General features: G+C 35.9%; 1 protein-coding gene across 2 annotated transcripts in view; it reads right to left on the bottom strand.

Moving 5' to 3' along the window:
• Positions 1-28,000, bottom strand: part of CD2AP (CD2 associated protein) — a 110,889-nt gene that overhangs the window by 70,330 nt on the left and 12,559 nt on the right. The window contains exons 2-3 of one of the 2 annotated variants that reach the window (XM_074333049.1): positions 16,705-16,865; positions 803-956 (exon numbers count right to left, since the gene is read on the bottom strand). In XM_074333049.1, the coding sequence (XP_074189150.1) occupies positions 803-956; positions 16,705-16,865 (315 nt within the window). Of the gene's footprint in view, positions 1-802; positions 957-6,819; positions 6,972-16,704; positions 16,866-28,000 lie in introns of those variants that run through there. The other variant, XM_074333050.1, reaches the window with a different exon arrangement.

The following is a 28,000-nucleotide window of genomic DNA, read 5'->3' as shown; positions in this document are numbered from 1 at the left end:
AAGATGAATATGGTTCAACACTCATTTACTACCTATTACATCAAAGTAAACACAGTAATCAGTATTCAGTCTCTCAAGGGGCTTCAGGTTTTACTGTGTTACAATGCAATCTGCTTCCATATATCTTGTACTTCTTTGTACATGTTCAATGTTTAATACTTTTTAATAAGTCGTTCCCAAAATAATAAACTCTTTGAGGACAGCAATATTACCTGTCTATTTTACCACCTTCTCTCCACCAGCAAAATAAAACCCAAGAGTTTGAATGATCTAAGATAATAAGATAGACTCTAACTCGTGTGTGATTTCAAGAATGGTGCCCTCCCCCTATGCCAAACTGCTCTCCTCACATATCTACAGAGTACCAAATACCCAAATGGCACTCTTTTGGGCCAACCACCTTGGGAAACTGAATGTATGTGTTCAGATGTCTAACCACTAAAGAAATGTACTATAAAATTCCTTGTGTCTATAGTGCTTAAGGATGAATGGACATTTAAGCATCTCATTAAATAAATAGCATTAAAATGAATTTAAGGCCAAGTGTTAACTATTTGGCAGATCCTGTAACACTAAGAAGAAAACTAAGCCCGTATTGTAATTCATAATCCCCACAGACAGCTGTGTGTAGCTCGTGCTGACTACCACACGAAGAATGACTACATGGGCCAGTAACTAGTAACATGAGAATAAGGAGGAGGCTTCTGCAGTCGGCTGCAAAAGTTGAGCTAATTTTTCTTAATATAATTTAAGAACAACTACATTTTGACTTAATTAAATAAGAAATGAGTTATTTACATACTCTTCTTAATGTTTTTAGCTTGTGGATGTGGCTGAATTCCTCCAGCTGGAAGTCCATAGGTGCTTATTCGTTGTACAAGACTTGCTACATTCCCATGCCTTTCCCGTTTGATGGGCAAATTGTCATCCTTGGATTCTGTGTCTCTCTTAATTTCCTATAAAAGAAAATCAGTAACTAAGCAAATTAAGTTATACTTTATTAAATTCTCAAATACAAAATATCAAAACACAGGTAGTGACTATTATAGAAAACATGACAACAACAGTGTTCAACCTTTTTGTCTGCCCACACAAATCTAAAGAATGCAACACATTTGGTAACAATGACTCATAAGTTTGTCTTGTCAGAATTGGAGATGCAGGTAAAGAAAGGGAGGCTGACATACCACCTGCACCCCAACACACAAAGACACCCTGAGATACATAAACCAACAATAATTCTAAGTCAGAGGTGGACAAACTTCTTCTATAAATGGCCAGACAGTAAAATATTTTAGGATTTTCAGGCTGTACCAACTCTTGAAACAATGAACTCTGCCACCTGTAGTGCAAAAGCAGACATATACTTAACTGAATGAACATACTGCACCTACAAAATTTTATTTATGGACAATAAAATTTCAGTTTTATATTAATTTCCACGTCATTAAATATTGTTCTTTTGATTTTTTCCCAACCACTTATAAAATTCCTAACTAGCATTTTCAGCTCATGGACATTACAAAAACAGGGGGCATCAGATTTGGCCCAGGAGCCATAGTTTGATAAACTCTGTTCTAAGTCATAGGTCTAACAAAAGACATGCGAACTTTCATGAAAAGTATAAAATTTTATGGGAAGACATAAAGGAAATAAAAGGAAAGTGATGCCATATTGGGTGATTTTAAAAACTCAGTATCACAAAAGCTATCAATTCTCCCGAAAATCGATATAGTGATGCAATGCAATTCCAAAACTATATCACAGATTTGGGAGAGCAATTGAATAAACAGGTTCTAAATTTGTACAGAAGAACAAAAGGCCACGAACAGCCAAAATACTTCAGGAAAAAGAAAGTAGGGGTTTTTTTTGTTTGTTTTTTGTTTTGTTTTTTTAACCAAGATACAAAGAAAAACTATGTGACACTGTAAATTAGACTGTGTGTTACTGGCATAAAAACAGACATACTAAATGAAGCAAACAAAAAGCCCATAAACAGACAAACTTGATTTATAACAGACAAAAAAGTGAGGGGGAAAATGAATTTTAAAATAAATGGTGCTTATAAAACTAATCTTCCGTATTTAGAGGATAGGGAAAGAAACTGGATTCCTACCATATTTAATATTAAAATCAACAGTTTCTGTTCATTAAAAGTAACCATGAAAAAAATGCAAATCAATAACCAGAAGATACTAATATTTTTCACAAACAAAGGCAACAAAGATTTTGTATCTCCAGGTGTCTGTGTCTACCACAATATTAACCAGTTGTTACTCTCAAACTGGCAGGATTTCAGATGATTGACTTCTTTATACTGTTCAAACACGTTTAATGTTTGCTTTTTTTTTTGGTTTTTTAACAATGTATATCATTTTCAATCAGAAAAGAAACTTTTTAATCTTTGGGAAAACTGTAAAGAATTGTAAAAAGTTATTAAATTATAAATCATAGAAGACAAAATATTTTACAATATACACTGCTTGCTTCATTTTTATTGGTAATGCACTCAAGGAAAAATATTTCAATTTGCTATTAATACATGACATCTCAACATCTAAAAACCTCACAGTTTTCAGACTGTGCAAAGTATTTTTCAAACTAATAAAAACATAAAATCTATATAAAGACTAATTGTTACAAGCTCAACATGCCAGAGCTGATTCTCTCATGAGCTATCTACGTTTTAAAAAACTAAAAGTATATCTCTGAGAGCTATCGTTGCATTCTAGTACAAAAGACCAAGAACTTGGCTTGACATTCAAATCTTGTTCCTCTAGGAAAGTAACTCCAATTTAACCAACTGTGATTAAGAGTACACGTTCAGGAGACAGATGACCTGGGTACAAATCTTGGTCCTATCCTGTTCACTAACTATATAACTTTGGATATTTGTTATATTTTAATAAAAATTAACTATGGGAGAAAGTATGGTATCTTAATTAAAATAAATTTTCTCATTTCTAAAAAAAAAATTTAATTTACCACATATTGCGCAAGATACAGAAACATTTCAATGACCTTCAATATTCTCTGAAACATAATCCCATCCATGAATATTAGATATAATACATCTTCTGAGGACCGAAGATATAAACGGGAAGAAGCAAATTTAAAAATATATATATATACACAGTCTACCTTGAATGGGGAAAACTCGGGTTTATGGCCTTACAAACCCGTAGTGCCAGCTAAGATGTTATCACAAGTACCAAGTGACCTCAAGGCTCTCAACAAAATTACAAATAAGGTTTGCACTGGCCTCTTCCTCTAGAAACTCTTCCTGCTACAATCTACCACCACCTGCACCTGCATCTCTCTTACTCTCGCTCTCACCAACCTATTCTCTTTTCTGGTTCCTGGACACAGAACTACTTTCGCTATCATCTTCACAGCCAATTTTATATATTGAGCTAGTACCTATGAAATGTTAGTAAGGCTTCCAATGTTTCTTCCTTCTCCTGCCCTTTATTTCTTTGTATCTAATTGGCCAGTAAGTAAAATACATATTAACACTGTAGCATCTATTTTCTACCAACTTCACTTCCTCACTTTGAAAATGACTTCAGAAGATCCAGTTCAAAAAAATAAGTCCTCCCTTAGAGTATCATGGCTTCACAAAGCAAACTCAGAAAAACTCTGAATCTCATTCCACAAATGAGTAAAACCTCCTACATAAGTAACGTCAATCAAAATTGGCCAAGAAAAAATACAAAGTGGGTAATTTCTATACAAATAAGAATGTGCTATATTGACTGGCGCTATTTCTTAAAGGGTAGGAAGTAGCAAATTAAAGGAAGATGAAAAATATAAGCAAATGAGGGAGCTAAAAAGATTGAAGAGAATCTAGTTATTCCTCATCTATTAAGGTAATCAAAGATACTTAACTATGATTGCACTAACCAAAAACAAATAACTTAAAAGAGGAGCAACAAAATTCACAAACGATTCCTTCATGTTACAATATATCTAAACAATTTGGTTATCTGGTCATGGCCAGTGCGTGAATATGATCTGAAAATAGACATCCATAACTTCTATAGCATAGAATCAAAGGTCACAAAGAATAAAAACAAGATTAAAGGGCAAGCTTCTTTACTACTTCTTAAATGAAAGAAACAGGTTATCTCATCACCCAGTTCCTAAACAGTTACAGATCTACTTATGCTAATTAAAATCCAAGGGATATACTTAATTTTTTAAAATTCTACATCTGGAATTTCTAAAAAGTGTTACATACATAGGACTACAACCTCCAACTTTACAGAAGCTTAAATCAGAAGATACGGAAACGTGGTATTACTAAAGAATAAGGAAAAGAAACAAGATTAAATCTTTATTTGGTACACATCCACTGTTTTACCTTTGACTGGGTCAACATTAGACCCACATTTTAAAAATTACATTTCCAACCTAACAATTAACCCCATTCCTAAAGTTTTTGTTTTGTGGAATATGAGTGATAGTATATAAGGAATGATCCAGAAGGAACTACCTGTAAGTCATCAGATTCTCCTTTTTATTATGATTAAACTGGGCACACACACACACACACACACACACACACACACACACCTTAAGTACAAAGTGAAATGACCAACAAGGAAAAATCTCCTTAATATAAAATCAACATGTAACTTCTGGGTGCTAATGTATCAACATCATCAAGAAAAGACTACAAAAGATGCAACATAGGAGGACTATTTTGAAAGTTGCTAAACCCATTCTCTCCCCCACCCCCTGCCTCTCGAGTTTGGACAAAGGGCCCCCTATGTCAACTGTCCCTCCCCCATTTGTAAAACGGAAAAATAGGAAAAGGGGAGGGGGGAGTTATGTACAAATATTGGCATCCTACTCCTTTCCCTTTCCTATGACAAGAATGTTTAGTGACAGCCAAGTGAAAGAGTGGGAAAAAACGCTAAAGAATTCTTACCTATTAATATATTCTTTCAGACATTCCAAACTGATTGAAATGAACTGAAAATACCCCAATAATTTATAATGGTCACATTTTTCACGCTAATTTTATTAATTTAAAAAATGTTATTGGTGCTTTCAGCCCTAGGATGAAGGGGTTTTGGGATAAGAACTGAAGGGAAGGAAGGTTAGTGTATCTAGGACTCAAAAGACACCCAGCCCTACGTGGGGGTCCTTCTCTCCAAGTTGCTGGACTCTGGTGGCCACACATGACAATAGCAAGCAGACAATGAGAGCTGACCTGCTAAAAAGCAAAACCGGGAGATACCCCAGAAGCCCAGGTTCTGGCACTCAAGCTTCCTGCTTTAAATTATTACTACAACTTGAGATGGCTTAGGAGAAATAACATTAATTCTTTAAGGGGAAAAAATTAAAATTTCGTCTTCCAGGTTAAGTCCCTGGTAAACATTAACATAATTTATATAATAATGTCTCAACTTTAAATTTATGGTGTTAAAAACAGGATATAAAAGGGGATGAGGATACAAATAATTCAGTCTAAAAGATTTTCTATAGAAAACAGTCTATAAAATAGCTACCAAATTCCTAAAAGTCGAAGGAGGTTGAGGAAGAGTTGTAAGAAATGTATTTTTCACAACAGATACTTCTACATTGCTTGAATTTTGTTTCAACATGTATTACTTCAGTGATTTTTTTTTTAAATAAAAAATTTGGTATGCCCACAAATAACAGTGCTATTAAGTCAAGTTGTTCTAGGGCATTTAGAGACAGATCTTAATTGTGTGAGCACACATTACTAAATCTAAATCCTTACACACCTTTTCTTCCATTATCTGTATACTATTTCTCTAACTCAGTGAATACAGTCTATGTAGGATTCACAATATAATAAAAAATAACCAAAGTCACAAAACAAATTGCTCCTAATCAGTGTGTAAAGTATAGTTAATGTTTTACGGTATAGATCATAAAATGTACTATGATGAATCATAAATAATTATACAACTTGGACATTTCATCTGCTGTTTTATTTTAATTCCCAATAAGCAAGTGAAGTTGTCTTCCATTTAGTACTCTGGTATCTACAGAGTTGTTTTCTTTTGTGTTTCCAATTAATGAAAGTAAATCAAACACCAAATTTTCTTCTGCTGATATAAAGCTAGCTTCCTAAATTGTTCTATTAAAGCCACCAATACATCTCCTAATAGTTGAAAACATCACTGCGTTTTGTGATCTAAGTGAACTAACAATCTTCATAAAATAAGGGATTCAAAAAATAAAGGTCACATAAAATCGTATTATCATTTATTTCATTCAAATAATAATAATTATTATGGAAACAGTGCAATACCAACAGATTTAAAATCTAAATCAGCATTCTTCTAGAAAAAAAAATGTTGTATTTTAAAAAAATCACTGAGACCTTTCCAAAGTAGTCATGTACATCAGATCATCTTATTCCCCATATTGCTACTTAATGATTTAAAAGTAACTTTAAAAAAAGATTTTAAATACATTTGAAGATCTAATGTCTACTTAACCATTTAACCTATGGAATCTAGAAATAAAATGACACATTTTAAAGTACAAGATAAGTTGTCAAACTGACTAAAAAAGTTTTTTTAAACAAGCAGATTTAATAATTTAAATCTTTTTTCTAAATGAGAAAAAAACTGCCAGAAATTTAGATCAAAACAAAGAAAAATACACACAAATGATTTTTATTTACTTGTCAGCTTCCTGAAATACTTGTGTGAATAACTTTTGTTTCCTTGTCCATTATATCAAAAAGTCTACAAAACTTTATCAAGCTCTAAGAACTCTTAAAAAGGGATCAAAATTTCACTTCAGATGTTAAAATATAAGAAACAATGTACTTACCAAGACCTGAGACATCTTCTGTGAACATATCCACTTATATTTAAAAGTCAGCAAAGTAAAATCATATAGTAACAGATCACATAAATAACTTGTAGCACCCTCCAGGATAAAGCCCACAAGAAAAATGCTTCAAGGCTCGAAGATCCAAAACCACTGTCCTGCTAATACTCTTTAAATACTATATTTCCGGTAACCTCTTCTGATATCTTATTTCACTGACATTCCTCTGTTTTCTCCATAATCCCCTGTGCTTCAATACCTGTACAACTACCAAATGTGCTTTCTACAGTAAGTAGAAAGTAAGTGCTCTACCCCGTCTCCCCCCCCACTTCCTGTGACTCACTCAGGTGGTCAGACTATGCACTCAACCATGTAATGAAACTCATCAGGAACAGAGTCCACTGACATTTATTAAATGTCTATAACTAGTCAGGTGCACTGCTAGCTACTGTCATGTGTTATCTTAATATTCACAAGCAAGTCATAAAAGAAAATAAGGGTATCAACTATGCTTATTACCTTTTACTGAATGCTAATCTATTCTTCTGTTAAAGATAACTAGTATTATATTTTTCTGAACACTGGCTTTTTAACAATAGCTTAAGAAAACACCGCTATTCCTACACCACTTCCAAAGGGAGAAACTCTTCTATATAGTGAGTTTTTAGCCTAGTAAGGATGTGCATTACAATCTCTATTAAAAGGCATCACCACCTAGATTTCCCCTTAAGGAAAGATGTACTTTTCCCTAATCCTCCCACTAAGTACAGTTAAAAACTCTGGACATTATATTCTAAATAAATAGGTAAAAATATTCTGAAAAGTAGAGAAAAGAAGGTAGCACAAGCCAAAGAGACCAGGTTCCTCTGAACCTCGTTAATGAGTTCACTGGGTTTTCTTTTTGCCTCATATATTCCAGACTGAGTTCTCAAAAAGCTGAAAACCTGGAAATGCCATGGGCAGAGGCAAAAAAGCTCCAGGAAAAGCCTGCTCTCTCTAGTGAAGGACCAACAAAAGAGTAAGTAGACTAGCAAGACAGAAAGTTCTCAGACAATAATCTTGCTACTGCAGTGAAATACCACAGGGAAAAACAACAACTATCGCCCCTCCCTCACCTGTGCCAGTAAAAGCCAGGTAGGGAGCCCAGATTTCCACCCTCAGCAGGCTGTAACGAGGCACCCCAACTACCACCACTACCCCATAACCCCAGCCAGGACGGTGCCAGCAAAGGCCAAATGGAGAGCCAGGACTCTCCTCCCCACCAGATGGCAAAGAGCGCCCTCTCCCCCTACTGTGAGCGCAGGCCACAGGCAGGCCACAAGGCAACCCGATGCCCCTCCAGCCAGCAAGGAGGGTATGGGGGTGGGGCCTATGGGAGCCTGAACTCCCACCCAGCAGTAACAAGGAGCTCTGCCCCCTCCAAGTCAACGGCAACCAAGCAAGGAGCTGGATTTGGAGGTAACTCAGTTTTCTTTTTTTCAGCACAGGTTCCTTCTTTAGTTAAATAACATTCAGATTTAGAAACAAGGTCCTCAACCAATATTCTGATTTATATATATATATTTTTTCACCAATACTTCTACCAGAATTTGAACACAAATCCTCAGCTTTTAATAATGAGTCTTTCCGGATATCTGCTTTCTCTCCTTTCTTAGTAACTGAAGCAAACTTCCAAAGGCACTTTACATTAGCCCCTCATCTTCAAAGAACTGCCTTTTCTATTCCAAAGGCATCAACCACAACAAAAAAAGATCACTTCCACCAGGTCACTTTTTTATAAGCCTTTAGATCCACAGAAAAGACCTGTCACAATTAGCAATAGGAACTAGAACTTACACAAACCCTAACACTGAAAGCTTTTTCATTGTCCAGTTTCTTATCCCGTCAGCCCACTTTTAAACAGACTTGATCTGTTCCCCCACTACTACCCACCAAGACTACAGATTTGGTTTAGGGAACAGGCTAATCAGACTAACTGCTTAGCCCATATGTTCTCATTTTAATCACTTTCCTCTTTATTTTTCTCCTTCCTCAAAAACTACTTTTTTGAAAGGGGCAACTAGAAAAGCTCTAGCTTATTTACCTATTTTATTAACAGTACCTGGGATATTACAGATACTGGAAAAAAAAAAAAACCTTTATATTTAGTGACAAATTTAACAATTTAGCTGATTTTCTTCTCCAGTTTTCCCTTTCCAAAACGGATAGGCAATTCCTGTGCAAGAAAACGGGGTGAAATAAGGCATCTACACGCATAATCTAATTCCTACGAACAACCCAAACAGGTGGGACTCCCCATTTTTACACAGGAAGCAACCTATGCTCTACAGTGAAGCATCCTCAGGAAGAACACACAGTAGGTACAGTGTGGGTAAGGGGGGGGGGATAAGGAGTCAAACAGAGGTCTACGCGCCCTGACTCAAAAGGCCCTGCTCCTTGCACAGCGTACTGTCCTCTTGAAGTAGCTCGAGGATGGTAGCTGGCAAACACAACCATCACACTAGTTTACCTTCCTCTCATTTCAGGTGTCCTGCTCAAAGGGAATGTATTCCTTTTCTCCTCTGCACCCGTCTGTGATTTATTAACCTTACAGATGCTATCCCAGAACACCCAATTTAAAACATCAATGCCATTTCCCACCCTCCCACTCACTTTCTTCTTTAAAAGCACTCATGACTATCAAAATATCATCTTACTGATTTATTTTTTTCACATGTCCGTTTTCCCCCCACCATTAGAATATATGCTGACAAAGAGGAGGAAACTTGTCTGTTATTCACCACTGTGTTCCTAGCAGCTATAAAAAGTCTTAGCACATAGAGCCTCAGTAAATATTTGAACAGTGAACGGATGACAATCAAAAATGAATAAAACAATTTAGAGGCAAGGAATAGGGCAGAATATATACCACAGTATGCTACAGATCTTATTAAAAAAACAGTTCAATAGCGAATGCCTGGAGAATTTAATTTCTCATACAGATACTGAAGAGAACTATTATCTAAATAAAACTGAAAACCCTGCTATAACTGCTGCAAGAAAATACATGTGGTTGATGAAAACTACATGCTTCAGAGAGAGCTTACTGAGGAAGTATCCCATATTGGTGCTAAAATTGCTATTAATCTTATTTGCAATGGAGAAAACCATTCTTATTTTAATTACATTTAACACAGCTCACTGGCTGGACTGCAATAAATTCTGCATGAAAGTAGACCCTTGTGTTATGCCCCCACTGAGAAATGGATGTTGGTCCTATACTGTAAGCTATCCTACTATGATGGATAGATACACTTAGTCTTCTCATTTCCTTAATTTGTATAATAGAACCTTGTTTTCAGCAGGATTTCTAGGGATGGAGGCAGAAGAACACAAAAGAAACTGATTCTACTTTATAAAGTTACTGACAGATAATTTTACATAAGCAATGCCAGCCCTTCTTTGTTTTCTAAGTATCTTATTATTTTTGCATTTTTCATATATTTCCATTCCATCTTTAGTGCTAGAAATGCCCTTATGCCAAATGCCTTTTTCTAAAATCTCTTTCTAAAGTCTCTTGAAAGGAAAAAAAGTTTGTTTCCATAAAATTGCAATTTGAGAAAGCAATTTTGATTTTCCTTTTCCCAGGGTCAATTCTAAAGTTACCAAAAGAACTCTTAATTTTTTAATTCTAACAACTTTCAACAATGCTCATGCTACTGGGGAATTTCAATGGCTAAGATTCCTATCCCTTTGTTCTTAGATTCTCAAAAGCACAGAATGTTATAAAATGATCACATTTTTCCATTAACCAGCACATGCTACACATTTCTCACCTAGAAACAGCCTGACACGTGCCTATCACAGAGCTACCTGCTACCATGTCCTTGCCCACTATTCCCAGTATGACTTTAGGCAAGAATGACACATTCCCTAACTTTCAAAACTGTCAGGATTAAGTGAGAAAATGTAATGTGAACATGCAAAGTATTAACAGAAAAGGCATCATTAGCCTATTATCTATCTCCTCACTTCCCTTCCTACTGCAACAATCTGATCTCCATTATTATACTTTATAACCTCAACTCTCTCCTCTTTAAAACCTTTCCTTCTCACTCAGGTTCATCTATTCAAGTATCCTATCTTATCTCTCCTGTCACCAAAAAGTCTTGGTGTCCCTGTTGTCTTTGTTTTAATATCTTAAATAACATTCAAAATGCACTGTACCATTGGCTTTAATCCACACTTTTGGCCTTAAATCCCATTATTCCCCCATATGAAAACTTTCATTCAGCCCAAGTATTCTAATTATTTTTACCACAAAACACCATTTGCTTTTACCCGACACAGACTGCATGAGTATTCACCTAACATTCTATATTTTAAGGACCAATTCAAGTGTTACTTTTAACATCTTTTCTGAAAAATATTTTATCCAAAATCCTTGAACTCCCATCATCTTTACCACACATGTGACATTCAGCCATTTAAGGCATTACAATTTATCCTTCTGTTTACATGCTGTGGTCTCCCCGAATAAAGTAAGATGTGGAAAATACTCTCCTTACCACATCCCAAAAACTTCATAGTCAATTATTAAACATTTGTTCACTGGAGTGTTTCATTCCTCAATTACAAAGCAGCAACTCCAATGGCAGAGTGCCAAATATCAACAAAGACACTGATATTGAATCTCAAAGTTTACACCAACACATAAATCAAACTTGACTCTCTACGTTCGTCCAAAACAATGAGGTTGACAATGTAGAAAGATGATAAACTAGCACACTTCTGAATTTTGACTTAATTCTTAAACATTACAAAATCAATGAGGAAAGAGTAGACTATTTGATAACTTTTCATGTGGAAAAAATTCAAGTAGTGCCCAAATCACACATATACAAAAAAGCGAGACTGATAAGAGTTACACTGAAAATCAAACCTTTAAAACTAATGAACACACAGAAGAGTAATCTTTAAGCTTTTCCTGCTCCCAAGTTATACTTAGACAAGTCACAAAAAGTGCTTTAGATGGATAAAACACACATAAGCAGAAAGACAAAGGACTAGTATTCACAATACATTAAGAACAACTACAAATCAATGAGGAAATGAGCAAGAACTCAATAGAAAAAAATAGACAGAAATATCTGAAAAAAGATGACTAACTTCACTAGTAATCGTGAAAATGAAACACTGAAACATGGGGAATACTGTTGAAGATCGGTGAAGATTAGGCACCCTGCCCCACACCCAAAAATCTGATGGTATCAAATGTTAACGAGAATGTGAGAAAGGTACTTTTTATATTACTGGCAGGAGTTTAAATTCATATAATTATATAGCAAGAAATCTGACAATATTCAGTACAGCTGAATATGTGCATACCCGAGGATGCAGCAAATTCTCAGCTATGTTTAATAACCCGACAAAAGGATGTTCATTAAAGCATTGTTTTTAATAGCTAAAAACTGGAAAACAGCCTTAACTTTTCAAAAACTGCGGTAGAGACATATACAATAGAATAGTATACAACTGTTAAAAAATTATTTAGTGCTACAGGAATTTCTACCATAACATTAGATGTGCATTCCCAAACATCTGATGTTCCAGAAACACACACACACACACACACACACACACACACACGCACGGACATACACACGCACACACACCCTAAAATACCACTGATTTATGTGAAAACTTCTAAATCGAACACTAAAAATCTTAATGATTATGTTAAAAGTAGGGTTTGGTGCAGACCACTCTAAACCTATGCAACTTTGGAACCTGAGCACTAAAAATGAAAACAAACAAATAACAATAGTTGGAACCTCAGAATACAGACATGATTCAAGACTCCAAGCAATCATGATGATGGATCGATTCCGCAGGAGCTATTAAAAATGCATAAAATAATAGAGTGGAAATGCTGGCGTGTGGATGCTGAAACAGTGCAGACCGAAATGGAGGTATGCATCAGAAGTTAAGAACCCTACAATGCTAAGACTGTGTAACTTTGAGGAAAATACACAGGTACAGGTGACCAATTTAAAAAAACAAAGTTTTTTTTTAAAAGCTAAAAGAACTCGTCTATGCAAGCAAACAAGCTGAGAGCTTATCTCTTTCTTGCTGAAATTATAATTCTATACTCTTTATCGCATTTCCTTTACCTAGAAAATAAACACAACTTTACGGTTGATCCGACATCATTCCTGTACTTTTACCAATCACTTATGAGCTAACTAGTTTTATAAAACATGTTGTAGACCAAGTGAGTATATTATGTATCCACGCTGACATCTCATGCTAATTATAAAAGTGACATAATAGTTACATAAATGTCTAAATCACACAAAACACTACTTTTGTGCACAGGTAAAGATGTACAAAACTGTATTAGAAGGATACATACATCTTCCGAATCCAGACTGTTGGGGAGAGGGAGACAACGGGGTAACAAAGAAATCAATTTCATCTGTAATGTTCTCTTTATTATAAAGTGACACTGAAGCAAAAATGACAAAAACGATGATATTCTGTATATTAAGTTCATGTATCTATAGTCTTTGTAAAATATCCTTTAAATCATGTAACAATGAACTAACATTTCAAACGGATACTAATATGGACAAGTCTGCCACAAAACAAATTTACAGTGTCTATAAAGTTTTTCATAATAGGCTACAAAAATGTTTTGACCTTTCTATCCACCTTCCAGCCCAATTTGATTATCACTGCTCTTCAGTGCAGCTATCTGAAACAGTAAGGAAGTTTTTTACAGGAAGCCTAGTTCTACCATTCACTCCATAGTATCACATTTACAAAATAACAAATGTACCTTACTGTCCCGATAAAACGCTTTCAAGTGGACAGTGAATTATAAATGACAACTTCCCCTTGAATCTTCACATACACATCTGAAGTGTGAAAGCCAACTATTATTAACTACACTATTGACTTTATGCTACTAATATCCTTTCTCTGTTCCAGAATCCGATCCATGACACTGTAATGCATTTGGTCCTCACGTCTCCTTAGTCTCTTCTGGTCAATATCAGTTTCTTAGTCTTTGCTAGTGTTTGAGACCCGGGAAATTTTTTAAGAGTACTGGTCAGATATTTTGTAGAATGTTCCTCGATTTAGGTTTGTCTGATCTTTTTTCTCCAGCTGAGATTGCGATTACGGGTTTTAGGAAAGAATAAACAGCACAGAGGTGAAGAGGATACATGTCATCACCATAATTTATACCTGATTATGCCTTTCTCATTTGGTTCAGGTAGTATTTGCCAGCTTACTCCATCATGAAGGTACTGTTAGGTTGGTGCCAAAAGCAACTGCGGTTTAAAAGGTTAAAAATAACTGCAAAAACCACAATTACTTTTGCACCAACCTAATAGTATTTTTTTATTCCATCTATTCTTTAGTCCAGGTTGAAGGGGGTAGAAGGTGGAGAGAAGTATCTACAAATTTTTGGAATAATTCTGTAAAATTTATCCCTTCTCCCCTCTTTATTTATTTACTCAACCATTTATTTATATTAACATGGATTCATGTATATTTATGTTCTGCTTTGGGTAATAATCAAAGACTAGGTTATTTTGTTGCTCAAATTGTCCCAGCTCTGAACACTGGAAGCTCTTTCAGGTTGGCTCCTATGTTGCTTTGACTTGGGCCCATGAGTTTTGGTTTTCTGAGCACTTCCTTACGTGCCGACACTACTAGACGCTGCTCTAGAGTCATCCTGTATTTTCCCTGCACCAGCCCCGAAATCTGCCATTTCTCTAAGGACTCCTGCTTCCTTTTATCGCGGAATGATATTTAGAAACCAAGATCTGGGCACTGGGTGTCTACTGGCGTGTCACTAGGCTCTCTCAGTAGAAAGAGCTGACAAATATATGTACGTACTAACCCAAGTATAAACACACATATATACAATTATTTCTGTAAGTATCTGTATATATTTTAAGCTAAACATGAGTTCATACTGATGTTTCCAACTCTAATCCGATACCCAGGTTAATTTTTATTCCCAGATTGATCTTCCCTCTAATACGTAGCATACTCAAACTGGATCCCCTGTTACCAGGCAATTCATTCAACTCAAGTTCTAGTCCTAGCTGTACTGAAACAGGAAAGTAAAATATGTTTCAAAATGGCGTCCCATGATAGGTCCTATCTCCACTACTGGAACTATACACCAGCACACAATTAGAACTACATAAAAATTTTTCAACTTTTTAACTTATTTTTTTTTAACCAGTGTTCTATTATTTCAATATAAAACAGCTAACCCTTAAACAACACGCATATGAACTATGAAGGTCCACTTCCAATTTTTTTTCAATAAATATTGTAAATGTATTTTCTCTTCCTTATGATTTTCGTTAACATTTTTCCTCTGGCTTACTTTGTTTTAAGAATACGGTATATAATACATTAACATATAAAATGTTTTAATCAACTATTTATGCCATCAGTAAAGCTTCCAGTCAACAGTAGACTATTTAGTAGTTTAGTTTTTGGGAAATCAGGTTATACTTGGATTTCAACTTCTGGGGGGCGGGGGTCAGCACCTCTACCCCTCCTTGTTGTTTAATGGCCAACTGTATTTTCTCTGAAGAGCCACTTTCCATTAAAAAAGAAAAGATGAGAAGCCAGTGTCATGGCTTACTATATACACACCATCAATATAACATTTTAAAGAGAAGAAAAGAAAGAAATTATGTGATTTTCCCTAAATCACACTGCCAGCAAAGGGCAAAGCTGGAACTTGACTGTTTAAATCTAGTTATTCTACTCCAATTTCCATGGTATCTGCAGTACACTCCCTTTTAGGTATAAAAAAGAAGTCAACTTATAAAACAAAAAACGAAAATAAAAGTAACCTTCTCCCATAAATTCAATTCCCAACTACAGCTTTCTCAGTTGTTTCAGGAAACAAAATGTAGTTAGGTAAAGCATAGTGAATTTACCTTCTCTAAAATCAATTAATAGAATAAAGCATGTGCTCATACTTAGAGGTAAAACTACAACTAAAAAAACACAAATTTATTCAGGGAACAAATATTTACTAAATAACCACATTGTGTGGGCATTCTAACAACAACTGTGCAAGTTAAATAAAGAAATGAGACACACACTCTAGCCTTCCCAGAAGAACTCAGCATCTAATGAGCAATATGGTTGGATAGATAAGAAAACTAATACAGAAAACAAGACAATTATAAATGAAGTATAAATATACAGATATTCTTTACTTTTTTTCCTTCTCTACACTATTACTTTATCAGTCCACAACAGATTTAAAAATCTTGATTGTTTTCTGACAGAAATGACTAGAATATTTACTAAAAAAAGAATGTTTGGTGGTAGTTGAAGAGTTAACTGTTACTTTGATAGATTAACTGCTGCAATGCTGAAGTGACAAGATACAATAAGACTTGAGTAAACAGGCAGCAATCCTCAGTTACAGTTCAGATGCTACGTCTTCTTACCTATCTAACACTGAGTAAACCATTTAACCTCCTAGTCTATATGTCACCATCATTAAAATGAGCCTATCATCTACCCTACTTATTTCACAAGACTTCTTTTATAGCTCAAGGAAGAATGTACACAGTAAAACAACTTTGTAAACCACTATTTATTTAAAAAGATAGGTAAACAGGTACATACATACATACATAGACCACAAACAGAGTGTTATTATCCACCAGGACACCAAGCAACAATGATATCCATTATAGAGGTACTTGGACCTCTGGTTTTTAAAATTCTGCAGAACAAAAATTTATCTAAAACATTTTAGTTTTAAATATATACACTCACACACACACACATTTCTTAATGTTAAAAATTAAATCTCATAAAGCAACAGCTAGAAATTTAACTGAGAATACTTACCTTAACAAAATTATCAGGAAACATTCCTCTTCTCCCATTTAATTCTCCTTCTAGCCATCCTTCCTCCTGTAGTTTTTTCACATTCCTGATGACTTCCCCAACTCGAATAGTTAATTCATCGTCGTGTACAGCGTCATAATCATACTCCACAATATAGTCAACTAAAAAACGAAGGGGAAAAAAACCTGAATGTCTAAAATTCATGAAACACTATTAACCATATTGCTAAACTTGAAACTAAGGAATCTGTTTAGCAACCATATTACAAAGATATCATCAAGGTTTACCTCAATGATTTTAAATATTTGCCTACATCAGCAAATTTCTTGATTACCTTACTATAAAAAGCACAGCACACGTTTTAAGTAGAAGCCTAACACAATGTATAATTCATGTCATCCGTTATTCTTATAGTAAGATGTATACCCTTTGTGACAAACTCTAAAAATTAATCCCATGATCTGCCCCCATCTCTTGACATCCATGTCCTCGTGTAATTCCCTCTCTGATCGTGGACATGACTTGTAACTGACTTCTAACCAACAGAATATGACAAACACAATGGATTCTATGTGACAACATAAGACTGTGATTGTCCATCTTGCTAGGAAACTCGTTTACTGGCTTTGAAGATGCTATGTGGTGAGCTGGCCTATGAAGAGGACCGCTTGCCAACTAAGGGAGGTCTAGAGCTGACACAAGCCAAACATTGAGGCCCACAGTCCAGGAGCCCACAGGGAACTGAACGATGCCAACAACCATGTGAGCTTCGAAGCACATCCTTCCCCAGTTGAAAACCCAGCCCTAGTCAGCACTCTGATAGCAGCCTTGCAGAGGACCCAGTAAGCCACGCCAGACTGACTGCTGAACCACAAAATCAGTGAGATAATAAGTGCATATTGTTTTAAACAGCTAAGTTTGTGACAATATGGTAACAAAACAATAGAAAGTGAATACATCCTAAAATGAAGGTTAATAAAGATCTATTTCACCTCCTTTAAGTATAGGGTTTTCGATTACAGGATATGATATATGCATGCCATTAATATTCTATAGGGCTCAATGAAAGAAAAGCAATAACAGATCTCTTATTCAGATGTCAGACAAGCCATACCTCCATTCATCTTTCCTCCTACTACAAAAATAAGAGCACGCACAGGCGAAAACTACAACAACAACAACAAAAAGGAATGGGAATATAGACTGACACTGTCGGTTGCCAAATCAGCCATTCCCACACTGACTCCCCACTTCTTCTTCCTTTCTCACTGAACCCTGATTTGTTCAGGTATGTTGAGACCATATACCTTTCCAAGTGGGGCTTCTCTCGGTCCCAGGGGGTTAATTCTTGACTAATGTAAACCAGTACTTTTCAAATACTAACGTATAATCAAGTCATTTTATTTACTTGTAGAAGTCATCGTGCTAACTTGGGGAATCTTGTTTAAATGCAGACTCTGATCGAGTAGGATACCTAATGCTGCTGGTCAAAGTAGCAAAGGTATACCGTGTTTCCCCGAAAATAAGACCTAGCCAGACAATCAGCTCTAATGTGTCTTTTGGAACAAAAGTTAATATAAAACCTGGTCTTATTTTACTATAAGACCGGGTATGGTATGATATAATATGATATATAATATGATATATGCATGATATATGATATGATATAATACCAGATCTTATATTAATTTTTGCTCCAAAAGACGCATTAGAGCTGATTGTCCGGGTAGGTCTTATTTTCGGGAAAACACGATAATAATTCCATACACACACACACACAAACACAAACACAAACACACACTCCTTCCCTCCGTTCGTCTCTCCCTCCCTCCCTCCCCGTTCCCTCTCTCTCTCACACAGGTTTTCCAATAGTCATGTGATGGATGATGGATTCTGACCAATAAGATGTGAACAAGGGTTCTGGAAAGGTTTTATTAATATTTGACCTTAAATACAAGTCACAAGGAAGGAATGTCCTCTTGCAGATTCTGGATATTCTTCAGTGAGAATGTAATGCCCCAAACTGCTACAACTATTTGAGACAGGAAAAACAGCAGATATAATTACTAGGATGGAAGTCAACAAAGATGAATATGACCTGGATCTTTACTAAATTAACTAACCCCAGAATTAAAACCCAGTACTTTTAGATTTCTTGTTATAGAAGTAGTTTTTCCTTAATTTTCAAGTATATTTTAGGCAGTATTTCTATCTGCAGCTGAAAACAAGCCAACCTGAGAAGGGAGCCACAGAGAATTTTTTTTTTTTTTTTAAATTTATGAGAATGAGTCCATAACTAATATAGACAGGAAGAGGAACTTAAAGAACTATAACTAAGATACCAAACTATTCTGCAGGACCCCAGAAATTCAGGAAAGGAGGGCTCATGGGAAATGTAAAACTGAATATGGAGGAATTCATCTCCATATGGAAGAGCTGACACCCATTATCAACCACAATAGCTCTACAACAATCATGCTAAGTACAAGTAGGCAGGCATTTTTCTCCTAAGGCAAAAAACTAAAAGCGCACTCGCGCATTCGCGCTCTCTCTCTCTCACACTCACACACACACACACACACACACACACACACACACACCCCAGTTCTGTCCACTGAAAAGGCATGAAACCAGCCCTATGGCAATGAGCAAACCTAACGCTGTATCTTATAAATACCACATTCTACAAAAGGAACAACCAGGAATCCTTGGGAAGACAGGCAATTCCAGGGCTAAGGCAGGGAAAGTACAAGATAAGCGTGGAATGTAGTGTTGTGCCAGAAAGCAAGAAGTTCTCAAAAAAGACGATGTGGTGCCAAAGGACACTGAGAACTGATTATCAAAACGGCGCCTCCTGGGCATATCATGACAATTTGAGCATCACCATAAATAATGATGGTAACAGAATATACTCCACTGAATAAAGTAAGAAACCATGAGTTCATACATGTATTATGTTGGTGCAAAAATAACTGCAGGTTTTACAATTATTAACCTTTTAAACCGCAACTACTTTTACACCAAACTCATATAAACAAATGCTAATTTCTTAAATTTTATAATTCGCTTATGATTAAGTAAGAAAGTCCTGGTTTGTAGAAAATACACTCTAAAATATTCAGAAGAAAAGCATCAGTCAGGAAAAAAATTCTTTGTACTGGACTTCTAACATTTCTATAACTTATTTCAAAATTTTTAAAAAATTTAAACGTGTACAACAAATTTGTATCCTCAGGAGACGTACAGGCATACCTTGGAAACACTGTCGATTCAGGTCCAAGACCATCACAATAAAGACAATATTATAATAAAGTGAGCCACACAAATTTTTTGGTTTCCTCGTGAATTTATGTTTACACTGTACTGTAGCCTATTAAGTATGCAATTTGCATTATGTTTTAAAAAAACAATACAGATACCTTCATCAAAAAAAAATTTATTAGAAAACTTTTACACAGCACCTGAGCCTTCAGTGAGCTGTAATCATTTTTCTGGTGGAGGGTCGGGCCTCGCTGTTGATGGCTGCTGACTGATCTGGTGGCTGCTGACTGTGGCAATTTCTTATAATAAGACAACAATGAAGTCTGCCACATTAATTGACTCTTCCTTTCACAAATGATTTCTCTGAACCAAACGATGCTGTTTGACAGCATTTTTCCCACAGAACTTCTTTAAAAATTGGAGTCAATCCTATCAAACTCTGCCCCTGCTTTATCAACAAAGTTTATATAATAGTCTAAATCCTTTTGTCGTTTCAACAACCTTCACAGCATCTTCACCAGAGGTAGGTTCCATCTCAAGAAACCACTCTTTGCTCATCCATAAGAAGCAACACCTCACCCGTTAGTTGTATCACGAGACTGCAGCAATTCAGTCACATTCAGGCTCCACTTCTAATTCTAGTTCCCTTGCTATTTCCACCACATCTGCAGTTACTTCCTCCACTGAAGTCTTCAACCTCTCTCAGTCATCCATGAGGTTTGGAATCAACTTTTTCCAAACTCCTGTTAATGTTGGTGTTTTGACCTCTTCCCATGAATCACAAATGTTCTTAATGACATCTAGAATGGTGATGTCTTTCCAGGAGGTTTTCAATTTACTTTGCCCAGTTCCATCAGAAGAATCACTACCCATGGCAGCTATGGCCTTACAATATGTATTTCTTAAATAATAAGACTTGAATGTCAAAATTACTCCTTGATCCAAGGCCAAAGGAAGACTGTTGTGTTGGTAGGTATGAAAACAAGATTACTCTTGTTTGTACATCTCCATCAGAGGTCTTGTGCGACCAAGTCATGAGCCGCTGTAGTTGGAAAGGAATCCTTCTTTTCTGGGCAGTAGGTCTAAACAATGGGCTGAAAATATTCAGTAAATCATCCTGTAAACAGATGTGCTGTCATTCAGACTTTGCTGTTCCATTTATAAAGCACAGGCAGAGTAGATTTAGCATAATTCTTAAGGGCCCTAAAATTTTCATAGTAGTAAAACAGCACTGAGTTCAACTTAAAGTCACCAGCTGCATTAGCCCCTAACAAGAGAGTCAGCCTGTCCTTTGAAGCTTTGAAGCCAAGCACTTACTTCTCTCTAGCTATGAAAGCCCTAGATGGCACCTTCTTCCAATATAAGGCTGCTTCATCTACATGGAAAATCTGTCGTTTATATACCCGACCTTCATGAATTATCGTAGCCAGTTCTTCTAGATGACTTGCTGACGCTTCTCCATCAACACCTGCTGCTTCACCTGCACTTTTATGTGACAGAGACGCTACTTTCCTTAAAGCTCAGGAACCAACCTCTGCTAGCTTTAGGCATTTCTTCTGCAGCTTCCTCACCTCTCTCAGCCTTCACAGAATTGAAGACCGTTAGGGACTTGCTCTGGATTGGGCCTTGGCTTAAAGGAATGTTGTGGCTGGTTTGATCTTCTATCGAGACCACTAAAATTTCCTCCACATCAGCAATAACGCTGTTTCACTTTCGTATCACTTATATGTTCACTGGAGTAGCACACTTTTACTTTCCATCAAGAACTTCTCCTTTGTATTTACAGCTTGGCTAACTGGCACAAGCTGTAGCTTTCAGCCTATCTCAGCTTTCAACATGTATTCCCTACAAAGCTTAATCATTTCTAGCTTTTTATTTAAAGAGAAAGATGTACAATTCTTCCTTTCACTTGAACATTTCGAGGCCATTTTAAGGTTATTAACTGGCTTAATTTCAGTATTGTTGTATCTCAGGAAATAGGGAGGGGACCAGGGTGGAGCAGTCAGAACACACAAAGCATTTACCAATTAAGTTCACCTTATATGGGTGTCTTTCAAGACACCCCAAAACAATTCCAATAGTAACATCAAAGATCACTGATCACACAGATCACCATAAAATGAGGTATGCCTATAATCAACTTCATAAAATCTGAATAGAACGCTATAAAAAAAAAAGCAAGAAAAATTGTTTAGAAATTTCTGCATTCTAATATGTCATACTTATTTGGGTGGGGAGAAGGTGGAGGAAATTCCAAGAAAATTTTCCAAAAAAAGGTAAAGCAGAGACATTAAAAAAATATATATGAAAGCAAAGACAAGATACAGATGATCAATCCAGACAATATGCATAGACAAATATGAAGAGTTACATTCCAAAATGTTAACAGACATCTGAAGTGATTTGAGATGCTATTTACTTATCTCCTTTTATTTCATCTTCAGTAAAGAATTAATCTTATTCAAAAGACAGGTCTGGACTTGGCCTCATCTCCTGGGAGGTGATCTCTAGGATTTTTGGGAAACTTGGAGTTCCTTGGACACCTCTGTTTACCTGGGGACTGCATAACAAAGTAATCATGTTGAGAGTTTTGGGCCAGGCAGTATCCGTTCTACCTCTGGAAGGACTAGAAACTAAAATTCAGTCACATGGGCAGTCAACTGTATCTTCTTAATAACAATGGACACCACGGGCTCAGGTGAACTTCCCGGGTTGGCAATATTCTGCATACATCACACATAATGGCCAGGAGTACTTAATGCAGTCCCTGCTTCCAGGGAGAGAAGACAACAGGAAGCTCCATGCCTGGAATCCTCCTGGACTCCACTCCACGCTTCTCTGCCCTTGGATGACGTTAATCTGTACTTAATTATAAGCGGGCATTTTCCCGCCAAATCGCGTCGTAACGCGGGGCTTTTTTTGACATTTTCTCGCCAAAATTAGACTTTCCGTAAAATACTCATCTTTCGATCTGTTTGATATTTTTCTATGAAACTTTCAGTGTTTTAGTTTAAAAAGAGGTGCAAAATATGTGTTATTCTCATCTCCCGCGCTTTGGTATAAAAAGCGATATGACGAGTTTACTCGTTTCCCACAAAAAATGTGTTAATACTATCATAAACCAGAGCCAAGAATAGGACAACTTTCTAACTTTGTTTCTTTTTTTTCTAATTAAAATTTATTGGGGTGACAGTGGTTAGTAAGGTTACATAGGTTTCAGGTGTACAATTCTGTAATACATCATTTATATATCACATTGTGTGTTCACCACAGAATATGACAACTTTCATACTGTCCTTTCAGCAAATTACTGAATGTGACGGCAGTCTTGGGAAACCGCAAACTCTGCAACTGGTGCCAGAAACGAGAGCAGTCTTATAAATGTTAACTCATACCTTAGCACTTTTCTGTAATGAACATGTATTAATTGGGTAAAAACAAGTTACTAAAAAAACTATACTCACTAGACAGCATGTAACAACTATTACTTACGGAAAACTCAAAACCGTTTAATAAAAGGTTATTTAATTCAAGAGTATACTATACAACTATGTGCAGACCATTGCTTCCAAAATCAGTACCCTGCATATTTTAAAAGCTCAAAAAACACTCTTTCATTGAAACGTGGTATGTTAGAAAGTAAATTAACAAAAGTCCTCCACCACTTAAAACAATTATGTCTGACTAAATTAAGAAAGGGGTTTACATTAAGCATTTACTTAAAGGTAGACTAAATAAAACATCTAAGGGAAAATGCGTACATCCTGATAAACACTGCAGGATTCTAAAAGGTAATGCAGACCCTTGTCTATCATTAATGGCTCATCCACTTGACCCACACTCTTTTATCAAGCCAATCATTTAAGGTTATAAAGTCTTTCGTTGTGGATTACTCATCTTTCATTTTAATTGTAATTACCACTGAAAGAGAAAATGAACTTTAATTACTTTAGGTACTTACCAGTTTATTTTTAAAGTGTGAAGAAAGCAACCCAAATTGATCACATACAACATTTTAGCATTTATGTTATCTATAGGGATAATAAAGATTTTACAATATGACCTCAAAGAACTTAGATAATTTGGACCAAACATCCCAGAAAATATAACTTAAAAAGCTGGAAGAAATATAAAAACCAACTTCTTAAAAAGATTAAAAAACTAAAAATATAGTAATATAATCAAATGAAAGAAATCCAGATGAGGAATGTAACCAAAAGATACAATAAGTACAATACTGGGTTTACTTTTGCTCTGGGAGATTTTACCAATTCTAAAGACATAACTGAGAGGTTAAACTGTTCTTTCGGCAGCTCTGCAATTTTAAGGTATAAGAGTGGAGTCCAGGGACCATCAAGGGTGGTACCTCTGAGAAATCACACTTAAGCCCATTTTAACGTTATTTGGATGATTCAGGAAACCTCACACCTTGACTGGATTGTGGTTCAAGACAAGTAACCAAAATCTTCTCTAAGAGAAGATATCCTAGACCTAAAATTGTGTCAAGAAATGTTTTTTTAATTTACATCATCCAGAGAAAAGCAAAGATAACCAGGAATGTAAAGTAATAAAACATCATAAATAAGTACCTAGAGAAACAAGAAATTGTCCAATACACCCCAGACACTGGACTCATCAAATACGGACTTTAAAATAATATTTACCATGTTCACAGATATATTAAAAAGTTCACCTTGGAAAACTGACACACAGCTGAATATTATACATAGTGAAAATGCAAACTTGTGAAAAAGAACCACACAGGAATTCTCCAACTGAGAAAGCCAATAACCAAAATTAGGACTCAATAGATGAGTTTAAAAGTACATATTGATTATAACTGCAGAAATTAGCTAAAAGAAAAACAGAGAAACAAAAACTAACATGGAGTTGAGAAAGACACTGTCTTATACAATTCCAACCTCTGCCTCCCTCTGCACATGGCTTCCCCTTCTGTGTTTGTCTCTGAAATCTCCCTCTCCTTACTCTGTACAAGGACAGCAGACACTGGATTTACTTACGGCCAATCCTAAACCTAGGATATCATGTTAAGACCCTGAGTTTCATCTCTGCAAAGACTCTATTTCCAAATAATGTCACATTCATACTTACCAGGGCTTAGGACTTGGACATATATATCGTTTTGGGGACAAAAAGTCCATCTACCACAAACATTTAAATGGTAATTTTGATGAATTGCTGGAGGCTGAGTGTGGCATATCATGAGCAGGAAACTTCTGAGGACTGTAATCTTAGTAGAGTCCAACACTTCTGTGGGTTTTACTTCTAGGAACCCCCTACAGGTTCTCACAGTGAAGAGCCCATAAGATCTCTTTGTAGTTTCCGGCAAGGGGGAAGGGAAAAGCAATCACTGTGAAATAACTAGGAACGAAGAATTCCCCATAACAAAGACGTCCTCTCCAAGAAAAAGACTTCACCAGGGCCTTATCCCACCTGTCTCATGTGGGGGATGGGACGGGCTAAGAAAGACTTGTAAAAATCACAGTCCCAGAACACAGACCCATTAAAACTTTGAGATTTAATTCTAAAATTAAGGATGCTTCCCTTCCCATACACCTTACGACCACACCAATGGGACTCCACCAGTCTAATAAGAGTTAATTACTGCTGAAAGAGTTGCACGATGCTGGCACTATCTGAGAAAGAGTTCACAGGAAAACCCAAAGACAGCAGAAAGTATCTTCTGCAAAGAGAAAAATTAATTTTAAAAAAGAAAAGAACAGAACATCCAAGAACTGTGAAACAATTTCAAAAGCTGTAACATACCGTAATTGGAATACCAGAAGAGCGAGGAGGAGCAGGAAACAGAGCAGAAAATAATATGTGAATAATGCTGGAGAATTTTTCATAATTAGTAACACGCACCAAAGTACACAGCAAGGAAGCTCAGCGAACACAAAACTGGATAAACGTGTAAAAGTCTATACCTAAGCATACTATATTCAAACTGCAGAGAACCAAATACAAAGAAAACCTTGAAAGTAGCCTTCAGAAAAACCTTACCTTAGGAAAGGATAAAAATTTCTAGCAGCCTCCTTTCTCTTCTTAAACACTCAAGAAGGGAGTGAAGTAAACTAAAGTATTGAAAGAAAAAACTACCAACTCTAGAATTCCATATTCAATGAAATTATCCTTCAAAAGTGAAAAACAAAGATTTTTCTCAAACAAAAACAAGAATTAGTTGCCAGCAGACCTGCCCTAAAGGAAATGCTAATTGAAGTTATTCAAGGGGAAGGAATTCGGATCTACATAATGAAAGGAAGAGTGAAGGCAAAGGAATAAATGAAGGTAAAACAAAATCTTTTATTTTTCTTATTCTTAATAGAGTTAAAAGATAACTGTTTAAAACAATAGTAACCATGTATTGGATGATTATAGCGTATGGAAACGTGAATGAATGACAGCAATGTCATAAAGGAAAAAGGAGAAATTGGGAATACTCTATGGTAATCTACATTACACATGAAGTGGTGTAGAGTTATTTAAAGATGAACTCAGATTAGTTATAAATATATATTACAAACTCTAGGGCAACTACTAAAATAATTTTAAGTATAACTGATACGCTAAGAGGACAAAATAGAATCACAAAAATGTTCAACGGAAACCAGAAAAAAAGAAAAGGGGGGGGGGGGAATCAATGAAACCAAAATTGGTCATTTGAAAAGATCAATAAAATTCATCACTCTCTAGAAAAATGATGAAGGAGAACTAAAAAAAAGACCCAAATTATCACTAGACTTCACATTCATTAAAAAAAATAGTAAAGGAAAACTATAGATAAACCGGTATAAAGCTTCAAAGTTTTGGGAGTTTGGGAGTTTCAGATAACCTGAATAAACTATTTTAAAAATTGAGATTGTGGTTATAAACCTTCCAGAAAAAGAAATCTCCAAACCCAGATGGTTTCCCTGGCAAATTCTACCAAATATTTAAAGAAGAAATCTGCCAGTTCTACACAATGAGATACTCCTACACATCTATTAGAATGGCTGAAATAAAAAAATTACAACAAGGTTGTGAAGAAGTTGAAACTCACAAAGAATTTGGTGGTTTCATATAAAGTTAAACATACACTTACCACATGACCCAGCAATCTCACTTCTAGATATATACCGTATTTCCCCAAAAATAAGACCGGGTATTATATTAATTTTTGCTCCGAAAGACACATGAGGGTGTATTTTCAGGGGGTGTCTTTTTTTTGCATGTACAACAATCTACATTTATTCATATACAGTCATGTCATCTTCTGGAACATCGTCATATGTACTAAATGCGTCCCTTTGGCGGACAATCTTAACTGGGGCTTATTTTCGGGGTAGGTCTTATTTTCGGGGTAGGTCTTATTTTCGGGAAAACATGGTATACACTCTGAAGTAAAACTTATGCTCACATAAAAGCCTATACACAAATGTCCCAATAAAAAACTCCTAGCATGAGACCTTAACCTCAAGCTTTGTCCCAGAAAATATAAGCTTTCGGGCTAAATTAGCATTTCAGTTTTTCTCAAGATATGCAGATTTATAACATGTAAATTCAGAACTAATTTATATTAGGTCAATGGTTCTCAACCAATATAATTTTGCCCCACTGGGGACATTTGGTAATGTCTGGAGACTAGATGTTTCTGGCATCTAGTGAGTAAAGGCTGGCGATGCTGCTAAGCATTCACCAATGCACAGGACAGCCCCCCACAACAAATAATCCGGACCAAAGGTCAATACAATATTTCCAAGGTTGAAAAACACTATGTAAGGGGAACATGCTACATATGTATTTTCATCTCACACCATATCCCATAATTCTAGTTGAGTAAAAAAGAATTCTTAAACACACATGGAAGGAAGGAAAGAAGGAAGAGAGGGAAGAAGGAAGGAAGGAAGGAAGGAAAGACGGAAAGAAGGGAGGAGAGGGGAGGGCACGCAAGGAGGGAGGGAAAGAAAAGGTAGTATCAAAAATTGTGGAGAGAACTTTCTAAACTTAAAGCAAACAAAACAAAATTTCAAAGCAA

This window comes from Rhinolophus sinicus, linkage group LG05 (genome assembly GCF_036562045.2).
Source record: "Rhinolophus sinicus isolate RSC01 linkage group LG05, ASM3656204v1, whole genome shotgun sequence".
NCBI lineage: Eukaryota > Metazoa > Chordata > Mammalia > Chiroptera > Rhinolophidae > Rhinolophus > Rhinolophus sinicus.
The sequence above is the reverse complement of the archived record's forward strand: the minus strand, read 5'-3'. Positions and strand labels throughout refer to the sequence as shown.